Genomic DNA, 14,001 nt, shown 5'->3' on the forward strand with positions numbered 1-14,001 from the left:
CGGACGGGAGCCACACACATCCCGCCCCACCCGGCCCACCTCCGTTCTGTACTCCACTGCCTCCCTCAGAGGGCAGCTCACATTCCAGCCCTTCTGCAGGGGCTCCTCAGGCTGCCCCAGGCCCAGCCACCTGTCTCCCCACTTTGGGACGTCCCTCCCGGCCCCCATTCTCCTTAATCGCTGCAACACATGTGCAGCTCCGCTCCCTTCTCCACCTCCTCCCCCTTCGCTTTTTCCCTTCCCCAAGCTTACAGCCCTGGCCCTGGAGTTTACAGCTGCAAAAAAACACACACACACACACTCATGCACAAAACCAACTGTGGAATGTTTTCCTGCTTTCGAGCGGGGTTTATGGCTCCAGAGAGCTCTCTCCTCCACTGCCTCTCATAGCACCTGACATTGAATTGTATTTCCTCACCACTCTTTTTCGCTCTTACTGAAAGCTGGGCTAGGGGCTGGGGACAGGGGCCCAGTCTGAGCGGGAGCCGAGGGGCCGAGAGGTGAGGATCAAGGAGGATCAGGGCCCCTGCCGTGACAGGCTCACAGGGGATCGTGCGCCTCCCACCAGAGCCGCACACACAGCAGGCCTGGTTTTCCCATTTGGAGAGGGAACTGGGCTCCTCAGAGGCCAGACTGAAGTGTGCGGCAGCCCCGCCTCCTTGGACTTTCATTCATTCTTTTAACAAAGTCATTCATTCAGCCAGTGTGTGCTGAACACCACCATGTGCCAGGCTTGGGCGTCGGGGGTGGGGCAGGGAGCCAGCCGGCCAGAGCCCTGGGCCCTGGATCCTGCAGTCCAAGGGGGCCACAGCCCAGACAACCCAACACCAACATCTCAGCCAAGGTGGCGGGTCAGGAACGACGTGGCGTGGAGGGCACTGCGCGGAGCCCCTCAGCTTTCCTTGGGGGCCGGCGGGGGGCGGGTGCTGTTCATCACAGAAGCCTTCCCCACAGACAGGCTGTCTAGGCTGCAGGCAGAGGGAGCGAGGCATTAACCAGAACAGGCGGGGCAGGAAGTGCCTCCCTGCAGGGGAGGTGGGAGGCTGGGAGGAGAGGAGGCAGCGTCTGAGAGTGTGCATGGGGGCTGGGGGAATGGGTCTGGGCCATAGATGGCCTGGTGGTCTCTGTGAGCACTTGGACTTCACCCTTTGGGCTGTGGACGCCTCAGAAGAGTCTTAAGCAGGAGAATGAGACATATCAAGTCAGACGTTTCATTGCAAACAGCAGAAATGGGCTCCAGCCAACTTAAGAGAGATTTCTGGAAAGGTCTGTGGGAGCTCCCACATGGAGGGAAAGGTGGAACAGCCAGGCCTCACAAAGCAGGACTGGCCCAGCAGCCTCTCTTGGAGGGGCCAGTGTTGAGACGGTCCTTGGTCTTGCTGTCCCCAGATTCTAATTTCCAGGAGAACAAAGGTGCAGGAATACTACACTGGACACCACCCAGCAGCAACCGAAGGGACTGTCCATCAGTAGGACAGGGACAAATCGCACAGACATGACATTGTGAGCAAAAGAAGCCAGATCCAAAAAAGTCCACGGTCCATTTGTAGGAGTTCTAGGACAGGCAGTCAGGTACGGGGGCAGAAATCATACCAGTGGCTGCCTCTGAAGGGGGCTCACTGGAAAGGGCTCAAGAGAATATCCTGGGTGGTGAGGATGGACACTGTGCTGGTTACAAAGGTGCGTTTTCAGCAGACTATACAGGTGAAATCTGTGCGTTTTGTCCTATGTGAATTACATCACAATGAAAAAAGAGAATGGAAGTAAAAGCTGTTCTTTTGCTAACAACAAATCAATCAATCAATCCAGGGAAAGAGAGTCTGCCTGGGTAGCTCAGACCACACACACCCATCATTCCTTGGCCAGGGGATAGGGGGCACCCTGCCAGACAGCTCCCGCAAGACCTCTTACAACGAGGGAAGGTAATTTCCGGAAGGCCACCCAAAGAACTGTTGTCAATAGACGAGGGAAGAAACACCGAGAGGGCAAGCACCGGCCTGGTGCTTGGAACACTAAAAGAGATGGCCCCAGGTTGTTTACTTACAATGTGAAACAGTGTAACCAAGTAGAAAAGAACGTTAGTTTCATTAGTCTGGCCACCAAGGAAACCTGTGTGGGGCAAGAGCTGGCGAGTGAGAAGTATATGTGGGCTGGTAAGGTGGGAGATTTATCTACAAGGTCCTTTTAAGGATTAGAATTGGTGAAATCTTGGGTTCTCTCACCTCAGGCCACCCATGGACACGTGACTGAAGCAGCAGCATCCACCAGGCTTCTCATTCTGGGGAGAGGATCAGGATGGAAAATGTCTAGAAGGCAGGGATTGTCCTGTTGGGGACTTTTCCCCAAGGTTGTTGCCTCAGAGAAAAGAAATATGGTCTCCCTGAATCCTTGAATTAACTCCTCTGGCCTCAAAAAAAAAAAAAAAAAAAAAAAAAGAGAGAGAAGGCCGGGCGCCGTGGCTCATGCCTGCAATCCCAACACTTTGGGAGGCCAAGGTGGGCAGATCACCTGAGGTCAGGAGTTTGAGACCAGCCTGGTCGACATGGTGAAACCCTGTCTCTACTAAAAATACAAAAATTAGCTGGGTGTGGTGGCAGGCACCTGTCATCCCACCTATTCCAGAGGCTAAGGCATGAGAATCTCTTGAACCTGGAAGGTGGAGGTTGCAGTGAGCCGAGATCACACCACTGCACTCCAGCCTGGGTGACAGGGCGAGACTCTGTCTCAGAAAAAGAAAAGAAAAATCAGAGACAAATGCTGGTCACGTGGCATGTCAGCTGTTGGCCCTCTCCGTGTGTTACTCGACACGTGCACGCACATCCCCGCCTCCGTCCAGGGCATTTAAACCCTCTTGTGGGTGCTCCCCGCAGCTGCCATCAGAGCCCTGCCCAAAGGGAGCTGGCCTTCCCACTTCGTGCTCCTGTGCTGGGGACCCGGGACACCAGCACCCTCCCCACCCCAGCCAGTGCTTTCCTCCTGGCCCATGGGGACGCTGGTGGCCAAGCTGCTCCTGCCCACCCTCAGCAGCCTGGCCTTCCTCCCTACTGTCAGCATCGCAGCCAAGAGGCGTTTCCACATGGAGGCCATGGTCTACCTCTTCACCCTGTTCTTCGTGGCGGTGAGTCTGGGGGCTGGGAGGAAGTCCTACACAGGCCCCATCCTGGAGACAGAGGAGAGGCTCTCTGTCCACAGCGTTCTCGTATTGGGTGATGAGCAGAAGTGATTTGAAAATGAAACGGCAAGCTCAGGTGGGGTCTGGAGACTGAAGAGAGAGGACTAGGGGAGTCCCTTCCCCTATCTGGACCTCAGTTTTCCCATCTGTGCCAGGAAGTTGCTCTGGGATCACTGCCTGTGTGAGACCAAGCCCGGGGTGGAGCAGCGCCATTGAGTTGAGGATAAACCCTTCCAGCGTGCCCCTTTTCTCAGCTGCTAATCAAAGCCCCCACGGCTGCCCATGGGGCCACCTCCCCTCCCCTTCCAGCTCTACCCATAGGCCACGATGGAGCAGAGATGAATGGGGCAAGCCAGGCCAGGGAAGGGGTCTGCGGGGTTTGGGGAGTGTGAAGGCCTGGATGAGTGACTCTGATTCCAGAATCCTGGAGCTGCTCTGGTTCAGGAGGGCCTGCTGGTCTCTCCCTCTTCTGGGGCCTACTTCTCTCTCTGTGGGTCCGTCTTTCTCTTTCTATTTATGTGTCTGGCTGGCTGACTGTCTCCGCTCACTCTCTCTCTGGCTCTCTCCTGCTCTCTGTTTCCTGGTACCTGTCATTGGGTGATTTTATCCTGCTTTCAGTGGAGCGCGCGGAACCCCGTCTGTCCTTGTTTCTGAGGTCGCTGTTTCTGGGACCCCTGTCTCCCCTGTCTTCTCTCTCTCTCTTTCTGGGTCTCTTTCACTCTATGTTTCTCGTATTGGTTTTCTGTGTCTAGTTTTCTCTGTTTCTCTTTTTTTCCTTTCTCGCTCTGTCTGGTTCTCTTTTGATTTCTGGAACTCGATCCCCATGGAATTCACTCTCTCTAAAGCTCTTGGTCCCACCCTCACTGGTTTTAGTCCCCTGACTCTCCATGTGTCTCTCTGGCTTTAGCTATCCACCTTCTCCAGCTTGTCTCTCTCTCTCTCTGTCTCTCTCTCTCTCTCCATCTATCTCTCTATCTACCCACCCATCTACCTGTGATCTATTCGTCTATTACCATCTCGCCATTCAGCCATCCTTTATGTGTCTCGGTACCCCCTGCCTTCCTGCCTCTGGGTCTTTCCGACTTTCTCGGCTAACATGCCCTCACTGCTGGACTCCCACAAGTGGTGCCCCACCTCTTGCTCTCCCGAAGCCTTCCTTGCTCACCTTCCATCAGACCCGTCCTTCACTGACAGCCCAATCCCCAGCGTGACACCTGCTCTGGGGAGGCAAGCATCCCACTAGCCTCCTTCTTGGGGCAGTGCTGGGCCCAACCTGTGAAAACTCCACCTCCTCTCCCCAGACAGCCTCCTTCTCCAGCAGCAGGGCCTCTATGGGCAAGAATGCCAAGTGCATGTGAGTGCACACAGGGAGTCCTGAGCGGGCGAGGCCCGTGAGCTCACACGTGTGTTTGCAAGCATGTATTCACATGTTATGCTTGTATCCTGAATTGGTCAAGTCCAATTTTGCCCGCAGTGGCAGAAGCTGAGTGTGCACGTGTGGGCTGGGAGCGAGGCATTCCCTCCAGTGTGTGCCACTCCCAAGGGTGACAGTGGCCTGGGACAGGCTGGGTCCTTTGTGGAACCAGATGCCCTGGAGCTTCTGAGTCCACCTCGAGCGCCAGTACCCAGGGCGGGGGACTGGGCTAGGCGCTCTATGCACAGTGTCTGATTCAGCCTTTTCACCTTCCCCACAAGCCTAGGATCTTGATTCCCATTTGGCAGATGAAGAAACCAAATCCCAGAGAGACGGAGTCACTTGTGTCACTGTGACCATCAAGCTCTCCAGAGCTCCTGACTCACCCAAATGCCACTGCATTCCCTCCTCTGGGACTCCAGCCTGGTCTAGGGCTAGGAAGCCTCTTGGACAGATGAGAGACTGAAGCCCAGAGCAGAGCCAGGATTTCTCTGCAGGTCCCATGGCCTTAGCGCAGGGAGAAAAGCTGAGGTCTTGTTCTCAAGGCTCCTGTTAGACCTAGCCCAGCAAACCACAAGCACCCACCAGGCCACACCTCCCTGCCTGGGCCTAGGCTGGCCCCGCAGCTGCCTCTGCACTGGTCTCAGAGGCCCCACCCTGCCCCACCCAGAGTGGCAGGGGCAGCTGCCTCTCGTGACAAATGTCTTCTGAACTCAAAGCCACACTCAGTCCCTCCCAAAGTTCTGCCACCCGCATGGCGTCCCTTCCCTTCCAATCAGGCCCCTCCCGTGACAATCTCCATCTCTGTGCCAGACACCTTGCTATGGGTGCAAACCCCACGGAGACAGTGTGCTTGTCACCACACAACAGAGGAGGCACCCCCCCGACAGCCACTCACCTGAGCTCCCACTGGGAGCATCTGCAGAGTCAGACTCCCCAGCCTGAGCTCTGACCCCCCAGGCCCTCAGCCGCACCCACCCCACCAGTGCCCCGGCTGGGCCAGGTCTGCCCCCTGCACTGCAGGATGGGAGGAAGTGGCCAGGTGCCAAGCACTGCTCTGTTTCACCTCTTTGGGCAGGCAGTGCTGCTCTGAAGTTCACTTTCCCCATCTGTCGAACGGAGCTAAGTTCCCACCATTGGGAGGAGCCAAGGGCCTAGTGGCAGAGGCTGTGGGTCCCCAGGGTGAGCTGGCTGTCCTTTAGAATTCTCAGAGCCTGGCGTCCCCCTCCCTGAACACATGCAGCAAGGACTCTATGCTGGCAGCCGTCCATGCAGCTGGGACCAGACAGAGCCATTCCTGCTCCTGACAGGGCAAGGGCACAGGCCTTATCAGAATCTCACAGTGAATGCCTTAATCACACATGACCATCTGTGCTACATCGAGGCACACAGACAGCAGGTGATGGGGCTGGGGTGGGGGATGGGAAGAAGCCAGGAGAACAGGAGAACAGCCTAGGGCCGGAGTCCTCCCCGCTCCTCTTTCCCACAGAGGTGTAAGCACCTTGATCAGGCCCCTCCTGAAGCTTCCCTGTCCCCAAGGTAAACAGTCATGTCCACCGCTGGTCACCCTCCTCTAGCCGCGTCTTTGCCAGTCTCACTTCAAGAAAGGTGCACCACACAGAGCTCGGCATAGTCTTCTGGATGAGCCTGACAAGAACAGAGAGAAGCAGGACCGCCTCCTCCCTCATTTTAGATGCTGGATCTCTATTAATGCCTCCTAGGTGCACCGTCACTTTAGGCCATGTACAATTGCCATCGGTAGAAGCACTCCACTTTGACCCCGACTTGCCTGCCCCCCAGATCACCCAGGGCCCCCGCTCCCTCTGTGCTGTCCCTGTCGCCTCCAGACACGGGCTGCTTTCCAGCACGCCTGCTCCTCCCACTGAGCTGGGCTGACCAAGAGTCCACCGTGCTGTTTCCCAAGCTTGTTTGTGCCAGTTGAACCTGTCAAAATAATTATGTCATGTAATTAAATATTACCTAAAATGATGAAATGCGAATGCAAAAGGAGAGAGAGTTGTTTTCCGTAGAAAAGTAGTTGACTGCTTTGAAAACACTCCCTATAAGCCTTTTGCCTTAAAAATTGCCGTGAAAGTGGGTGTTGGGGAGGTGACTACGAGAGTATAGGGCAGAGATGGATGAGCCTAGGGGGCTGTGTTCAGCTTCTGCAAGGGGGTCTCAAAGATCTTCGTCCACGTTAAGGCAACAGAAACCAGGCGCTGCAGCCCGGCTCTGTGTGGGCCCTGCCAGCCACAGCAGTGCCACAGGGAATGTGTTCAAAGTGCACATTTTCTACCCAACCCAGCCCTCTGTAATCAGCAACCCTAGGCAGGGCTCAGTAACCTGTGTCTAAACAAGGCCCCAGGCGTTCTGATGCCCACTCAAGCCTGAGAATGCTGCTGCAGTGTAGACCAGTCATCAGAGGGGTAATTTGTGCAAGAGAAGGCCTCAGGAGCCCCCAAAGAGCAAAGGAGCCCCCAGAGAGGCTCTGACCTCACATCCAAAGATTGGCGAGTGAACACGCAGCTGTGTGCTTCAAGGAAGCACAGATGCTGAAGGTCCAGGGAGAGCCGTGTAGGGTCCCCCCCGGAGACCGCCCCACCTAAGCGGGCTTCACCTGAGTGACCACTCAGTCTCCGCCCAGTCCTGCCAGTGCAGATGAGCAAATTCTGCTGAGGTGACACTGAGTGAACCCTTGGCACACCCCAGCCCCTAAACACCTCGCTGGCATGTGCCACTTAATCCCCACAGGACCCTCTGCGGGAGTGCTCGGCAGTACCCCCATTTTTCAGACAGGGAGACTGAGGCACACAGTCATTAAGTGACTCGCCAAAGTGACTTCTCGCAGCCAGCAAGTGACCTGGCACTCTGGGGGCCGTGGCTCGGGGACCAGCCCTGGCCTCTTCGTGCCGTGACCACCTGTGGGTTTTCCGGCAGCTCCACCATGCCTGCAATGGACCCGGCTTGTCTGTGCTGTGCTTCATGCGTCACGACATCCTGGAGTATTTCAGTGTCTACGGGACAGCCCTGAGCATGTGGGTCTCGCTGATGGGTGAGTGGTCAACCCCTGCAGACAAGTCTTGCGGACAAGGACCGGCTCCCCAGTGTCTGCACACCCACCCTCAAACCAGTCCCGCTGCAGCTCTCTATCCCCACTCACTCCCAGCCCCAGGAATCTCTTCCCTTGTCTGGGTTTCAGGGTTGTGCTTAATCTATGAAAAAGAATATGCACCTCTTAAATGCCCTGATGCCGATTTTTGATATCCTTTTAAAATGACTCATTTAGTAAAAGCTTGTTGTGACACATTTCAACAGCAGAGGCATACAAAGGAAAAAGTGAAAGTGCTCCCTCCCGTCACTCCTTCCCTGGGAGGACCGCTGTTCACTGCTCAGGGGGTTGGCTTCCCAGACTGTCATACAAACATCCACACACACGGGTGATATACAGCCTGGAAGACAGGACTGTTCATAAGCCCCCTGTCCCACCATGTTTTTTTCCACCTAACTGTTGTCTGTGGCAAGGTCCCCAAGACCTGAGGCTCCTTGCCATCTAACCGGGCCTGTGAGGGGCTTCATTTCTTCTCTTGAATCTTAGTGTCTTTGTCCTGTGATCCTATGGGATAGATTCGATCCTATTCACTTTGCATAGTGATTATTGATTTTTAGCCACAGGGTCTCACTCTGTCACTCAGGCCAGAGTACAGTGGCACAAACACGGCTCACTGCAGCCTCGAACTCACAGCCTCAAGGCATCCTCCCACCTCAGCCTCCCAAGTAGCTGGGATGACAGGCATGCACCACGACACCCACCGAATTTTTTGTGGAGATGGGGGTCCCGCTATGTTGCCCAGGCTAGTCTTGAACTCCTGGTCTCAGACGATCCTCCTGCCTCTGCCTCCCAAAGCACTGGGATTGCAGACCTGAGCCACCACAACCAGCTGTGGTCTGTTTATTAAAACGAGGTGCTGGGAGCACAATCCAAGCTGCTGTGTCCATGGGGAAGCAGCAGGCTGCCTGTCCTCTCAAACTGGCTGGAATTCAGACCCCTCCATGACCAGGCTGGGCCTCAGGGTCTCGCTGGCTGAGGGGACACCGAGAGAGGGCATCTACAGGATGCCTCCTGGGGGCTGGGGGGTGGGGGGTAGCCAGGAGGAGCAAGAGAGACCACTCACCTCCCCCTGTGTCTCCCTGGCCCCTCCAGCACTGGCCGACTTCGACGAACCCAAGAGGTCAACATTTGTGATGTTCGGCGTCCTGACCATTGCTGTGCGGATCTATCATGACCGATGGGGCTACGGGGTGTACTCGGGCCCCATCGGCACAGCCATCCTCATCATTGCGGCAAAGTGGGTGCGTACTGCGCGAGCCTCGATGAACGGGGACCCAGGAGGCCCGTCACCTCTCTCCTGTCTGACTCCTCCTGCCTCAGATCTTCATTTACCTCCTGCCCTCATAGGCAAATGGGTGGATGCAGGAATTCAGCAAAAACACGTAGAAAATAGCCATGAGGTGCTCCGGCTGTGTAGACTGTGTGTGACGCTTGTCTGTACTCACCAGCTCCAGACTGAGCCCAAGTTACCCAATGTCTCACCTCCACGCCCGTACCTGTAAAGCAGGTGTTGTCATTACAGCCCCCTGCCTGTCTCATGGGGTGGTTCAAAGACTCACTGAGATCAGGCACCTGAAGTCCTGGCATGGAGCCTGGCTTCCAATGTGCTCCACACATAAGAGCTATTTGTTATCACTCTCATCATCACTCTTACTACCAGCTGCTTTAGAGATGCAACATCAACTTGGAAAATGGCCTGGGGTAATCTGGGAAGACTTCCTGGAGGGAGTGAGCCTCGAGCTTGGTTCTAGCCAGGAGGGAGAGTGTGGTATGAGAGTGAGGCAGCCTGGGCCAGACCTTCTAGCACAGACAGCCCCTTGCAGAGCATCAAGGCCCTCACGTGGTCTTCAGTGCTCCCTGCTCTCTCCGTTCTACCAAGACCCTCCTGGCTCAGGGACCAAACCCCACTCAAACTCGCCCAAGCTAAAAGGTATCTTAGGGAAAAATAGACCCGGGGCATCTCCTGGGACCCCAGAGCAGGAGGGAGCTCACCCTTGCAAGGGTCTCCCAGACCTGGGGGGCCAGCAGGCTTCAGCCTGAGCCTGCCCTCCAGGCCTGCAGCAGCCCAGGCACCGCCTGAACATCCCTCTGCTGCATTTCACCTCTTTGGAGTGGACCTGAAATCTCAGGGTCAGCTTCAAGTGCCAAGAGAGAACCTGGCTTGGTCCAGCCCAGCCACACTGCCAGCCCCGGCCAGAGCCGCAGGACACCCAGCAAGACAGAGGGCAGCTCTCAGTGCAGGAGGGCCCACGGCTGTGGGGAGAGCAGTCGAGTTCTGGTGGGCAGCTTGCAAAGCCCGTCCCAATCCTCCCCACAGCCGAGGAGCACGGGACTGATTTGCCATTTGGCCTGTGAAGGAACCAAAGCATGGAGGCCTCAGCAACTTAACAGGACGTCATGGCAGGGCAGTGGCGGGGCCAGAACTTGACTTCTTTTTTTTTTTTTTTTTTTTTTTTTTTTTGAGACGGAGTTTTGCTCTTGTCACCCAGGCTGGAGTGCAATGGCGCCATCTTGGCTCACTGCAACCTCCGCCTCCCGGGTTGAAGCGATTCTCCTGTCTCAGCTTCCCGAGTAGCTGGGATTACAGGCACCTGCCATCACGCCCAGGTAATTTTTATATTTTTAGTAGCGATGGGGTTTCACCACGTTGGCCCAGCTGGTCCTGAGCTCCTGACTTCAGGTAATCTGCCTGCCTCAGTCTCCCAAAGTGCTGGAATTACAGGCATGAGCCACCACGCCTGGCTGGGCTTGACTTTTTGAGCAGGAGACAGAGGACCTGCTTTCTGTCTGCAACTTGAGGAAGCAGCGCTAACCCTGGGCTGACCCAGGAGGCCCCTGGGAGTCGCCTGGTGGGGAGAGAGGGAGCGCTGGGCATAAGTGGCCTGGACCAAGGTGGGTGGCAGGAAGGAGCGTGCTGGGGCCCTGGGTCCTGGCCACCCGCCTCTCGCCTCCTTCTGCCCCTGAAGGTTGCTCCTCCCGCTGGTCTTGGCCAGGTCTGAACTGGGCTGAACTGTAATTGGCCAGAAGAGAATTCACTGGTGTGTTTGCCACCAAGAGCCACGAGACTGCCAAGGCCCTCAGGCTGCAGATCCAGCCACAGGAGCCCAAGATGGGCTGCCCGCCTCCCCGCATCTGGGGCTCAAATTGTTGTCTTCTAGACCATTTAGTATGGAGTTTATTTTGGATTTTCAAGGGCAATTGTTTCCTGGAATGAGGGTGGATTTTTCTCCCTGAGCCTCGTCCCCTCTTGGGAGGGGTTGGGCAATGGCAGCCCGGGAGGAAGAAGGAGGGAGGGTTGGGTGATGGCGGCCTCGGAGTGGGGCCAGGCCCACTGTGTGACCTGGGGCAGGCACCTCTCTTCTCCCTGGTGTTACTACTGCAGGGCTGGCCAGAGGTGGGCTGGCAGCCTTAATCGCCGCACCCAGGGTCACACGGTCCAGCTGTCTTCAGGCCACTGCACGACTGCAGGTGCTCAATTCCTTGTTGGCAATGGAATTCCAGAAAACGGAAAGCCGGGCATCAATTCATAATTCACTGGGTGGCAAAACCTGACCTGACCCAGCATAAGGCTCTTTGTGCTCTTTGCATAGGCCACTCAGCAATGGGTGCAGTTATCGGGTGCTGCCCCCACCCCCAGGGGCTTGTGCCACACGCTGTGTGTCTAACAGTTGATTCCACTGAAATCTAAAGCCTCCTGAGTGTACCCCCATGGGCCTGGCCCCACTCCGAGGCCGCCATCACCCAACCCTCCCTCCTTCCCCCCCAACAAGGCTGTCGTTCCCCAGCCCCTCCCAAGAGGGGACCAGGCTCAGGGAGAAAAATCCACCCTCATTCCAGGAAACAACTGCCCTTGAAAATCCCAAATAGACTCCATGTGAAGTGGCCTAGAAAACACAAGGCCGGCCCCAGGGATGTGGCCCCACACTTCCCGCATCTTCCTCGGAATGCAAACCCCTCTGTAAGTGGAAACGCCCACGCGAGCCTTCCTAAGCACTGGGACCTGAGAAGCAGTGCTGGCCAAGCTTGTCTAATGAAGAGTGAGATAGGTCCTTTAACTAGGAAAGCAAACGATGCTTGTCCGTGGCTCAGGGATCACCACAAGTGCCACCCCCATGGGCCACACTGGGCTGGCAGGTCCCAAGTACTCCAGTACTTTCCTTGGTAAGCAATCATGGAGTCTAGTGCCCCCAGGGCTCCCCTCCAGGGAGGAGGAGACATGCGAGGGTGGTGTTGTCACATCTCAAAGAGGCGGGAGGGCAGCGGGGTCTTCGTGGGGCACATGGCCCAGAAGCTTCCTTCCCAGCCATCCAGGCTGGGGTCTCTGCTGGGTCGCACCGTGAAGGGCCCTGTCCAGCAGAAGCCATCTGAGGCTGGGTGTGGCAGGAGGCTCCTGAGCCTCCTCTCCTGCCGGGAGAGGGCTGGGGTGAGCCTGTGCAGGGCCAGCTCTCGGGCTGGTTTGGGGAGGGGCGTTCCCCAGTGCTGTGACCTAAAAGCTTTGCTGTGGCCTCCTGTCCTCACAGCTACAGAAGATGAAGGAGAAGAAGGGCCTGTACCCAGACAAGAGTGTCTACACCCAGCAGATAGGCCCCGGCCTCTGCTTCGGGGCGCTGGCCCTGATGCTACGCTTCTTCTTTGAGGTACCAAGCCCAGCGGGGAGGTGTCCTGTGCCCCAGAGCCCACTCGGCATGGCTCTGCTCAGCTGGGATACCAGGGCTGTGCCCACGCTGGGGGGACTCTGACAGCCCCAGGCCAAAGTCTGGTATGAGTCCCTGCTCACTAGCCCCTCCCAGGGCTATGTCGGGGGCAATGCCGTCCCCGGCACCACCAGCACCATGGCCTGTGTGGACCTGGAGGTCACAGAGAGACCAAAGCTGGCTGCCTGCAGACAGCTGGCATCTCAGACGGCAGCACAGCCTGGGAGACGCCTGGGGCAGGTGCCCGACACCTGGAGGAGGGAGGGAGGAAGGGGAGGAGACAGGGAAGGAAGGAGGGAGAAAGTGGAGGAGGGAGGGAGGAAGAGGGGAAGAGGGATAAGGAGAGAAAAGAGGGGGAGATGGAGGGAGGGAGGGTAGGAGGGAGAGAAGGATGGAGGAAGAGAAGGACAGCAGAGAGAAGGGATGGGGAAGAAGGAAGGAGTGCAGCCTGGAGGATGGCACAGGCCCTCACTGCTCTGGGGTTAGGTGGAGAGAAAAACTACCGTGAGCGCGACCGTGGGGGAGGCTTCCTGCAGGTGTCCCAGTGCCCTGGCAGAGGCGGGGGCCTGAAGGGGTTCTGCTGGGTCTTGGAGAGGGAGGAGCCTCGGGGAGGGGGCTGAGGCCCCAGACTGACCGCTTGCCCCCCGCAGGACTGGGACTACACTTATGTCCACAGCTTCTACCACTGTGCCCTGGCTATGTCCTTTGTTCTGCTGCTGCCCAAGGTCAACAAGAAGGCTGGATCCCCGGGGACCCCGGCCAAGCTGGACTGCTCCACCCTGTGCTGTGCTTGTGTCTGATGCTGCGCCCAGCCCGGCTCTGAGCCCCTGCCCTCCCCAGCTCACACTTGGCCAGAGTCCCAGACAGTTTCTCGTCCTGCAGCTCCTGCTGTCCTTCCCTGCCCTGGAGCATCCGGGAGAAACATCTCTTCCATACCCTGAGAGGTTCCCGGGGGTCTGTGAAGGGCCCACCATGCTGCACTAAATGCTTCTTAAGAAACTGCTTATTCCCTTGTGACGGGGTACGCAGGACCAAGCTGGAAAGATAAGAATGTTCTCCTCCCAGGCCTTGTCACAACCCATTGGCGTGTCTGGTGGAGCCCTAGGTCTGGCGTCTGCCCACCCCACTGCTGGCCAGGAGCCCAGGAGTCCCAGCCGGGTGCCAGCCATGACAGGGGGGGCTTCCATGTCTTCAGTTTTCTCCTGGAAACTGCTATCACCATCTCTGTCCTGTGTCCTCAGGCTCCGAGCGACCCCATTTAGGAAGCTGGGGCCAGCGGGGCCAGCTGGATCCCACCCCTCCCACTGGGTCCCTGAATCAAGCCGTTTTCATTATTATAACCAATAAGAAGTGCCTCAATGTATCAACCTCACTGCGTCCCAGACACTTTATATACGTCCTAACCCTTAAAGCAAGACTCAGCCAAGCGTCATCCCTCCCACCCCAGCCGCTTGTTCAGGGCCCGGAGCAGGGGCTGCCCCTCTAGAGTGGTTGGCGTGGGAGGTGTGAGCTCCGCTTCTGGCCCTCAGCACCCGCATGCTGGCTTTTAGCCCTGCACGCCGTCCCCAGCGTGGAAAGCTGATGAGTTTGGGTGCAGTGCCCGTGAGCAGAG

At 57.0% G+C, this 14,001-nt stretch overlaps 1 protein-coding gene across 2 annotated transcripts in view; it reads left to right on the forward strand.

Annotated features, from left to right (window-relative positions):
* Window positions 1-13,756, forward strand: part of MYMK (myomaker, myoblast fusion factor) — a 30,201-nt gene extending 16,445 nt beyond the window's left edge. The window contains exons 1-5 of one of the 2 annotated variants that reach the window (XM_003822439.5): window positions 1,061-3,118; window positions 7,524-7,638; window positions 8,788-8,936; window positions 12,216-12,332; window positions 13,040-13,756. In XM_003822439.5, the coding sequence (XP_003822487.1) occupies window positions 2,984-3,118; window positions 7,524-7,638; window positions 8,788-8,936; window positions 12,216-12,332; window positions 13,040-13,189 (666 nt within the window). In that variant the 5' untranslated portion in view covers window positions 1,061-2,983 and the 3' untranslated portion in view covers window positions 13,190-13,756. Of the gene's footprint in view, window positions 1-1,060; window positions 3,119-7,523; window positions 7,639-8,787; window positions 8,937-12,215; window positions 12,333-13,039 lie in introns of those variants that run through there. The other variant, XM_034929422.3, reaches the window with a different exon arrangement.
* Window positions 13,757-14,001: the final 245 nt, after the last annotated feature.

This window comes from Pan paniscus, chromosome 11 (genome assembly GCF_029289425.2).
Source record: "Pan paniscus chromosome 11, NHGRI_mPanPan1-v2.0_pri, whole genome shotgun sequence".
In the NCBI taxonomy this organism is placed as follows: Eukaryota; Metazoa; Chordata; class Mammalia; order Primates; family Hominidae; genus Pan; species Pan paniscus.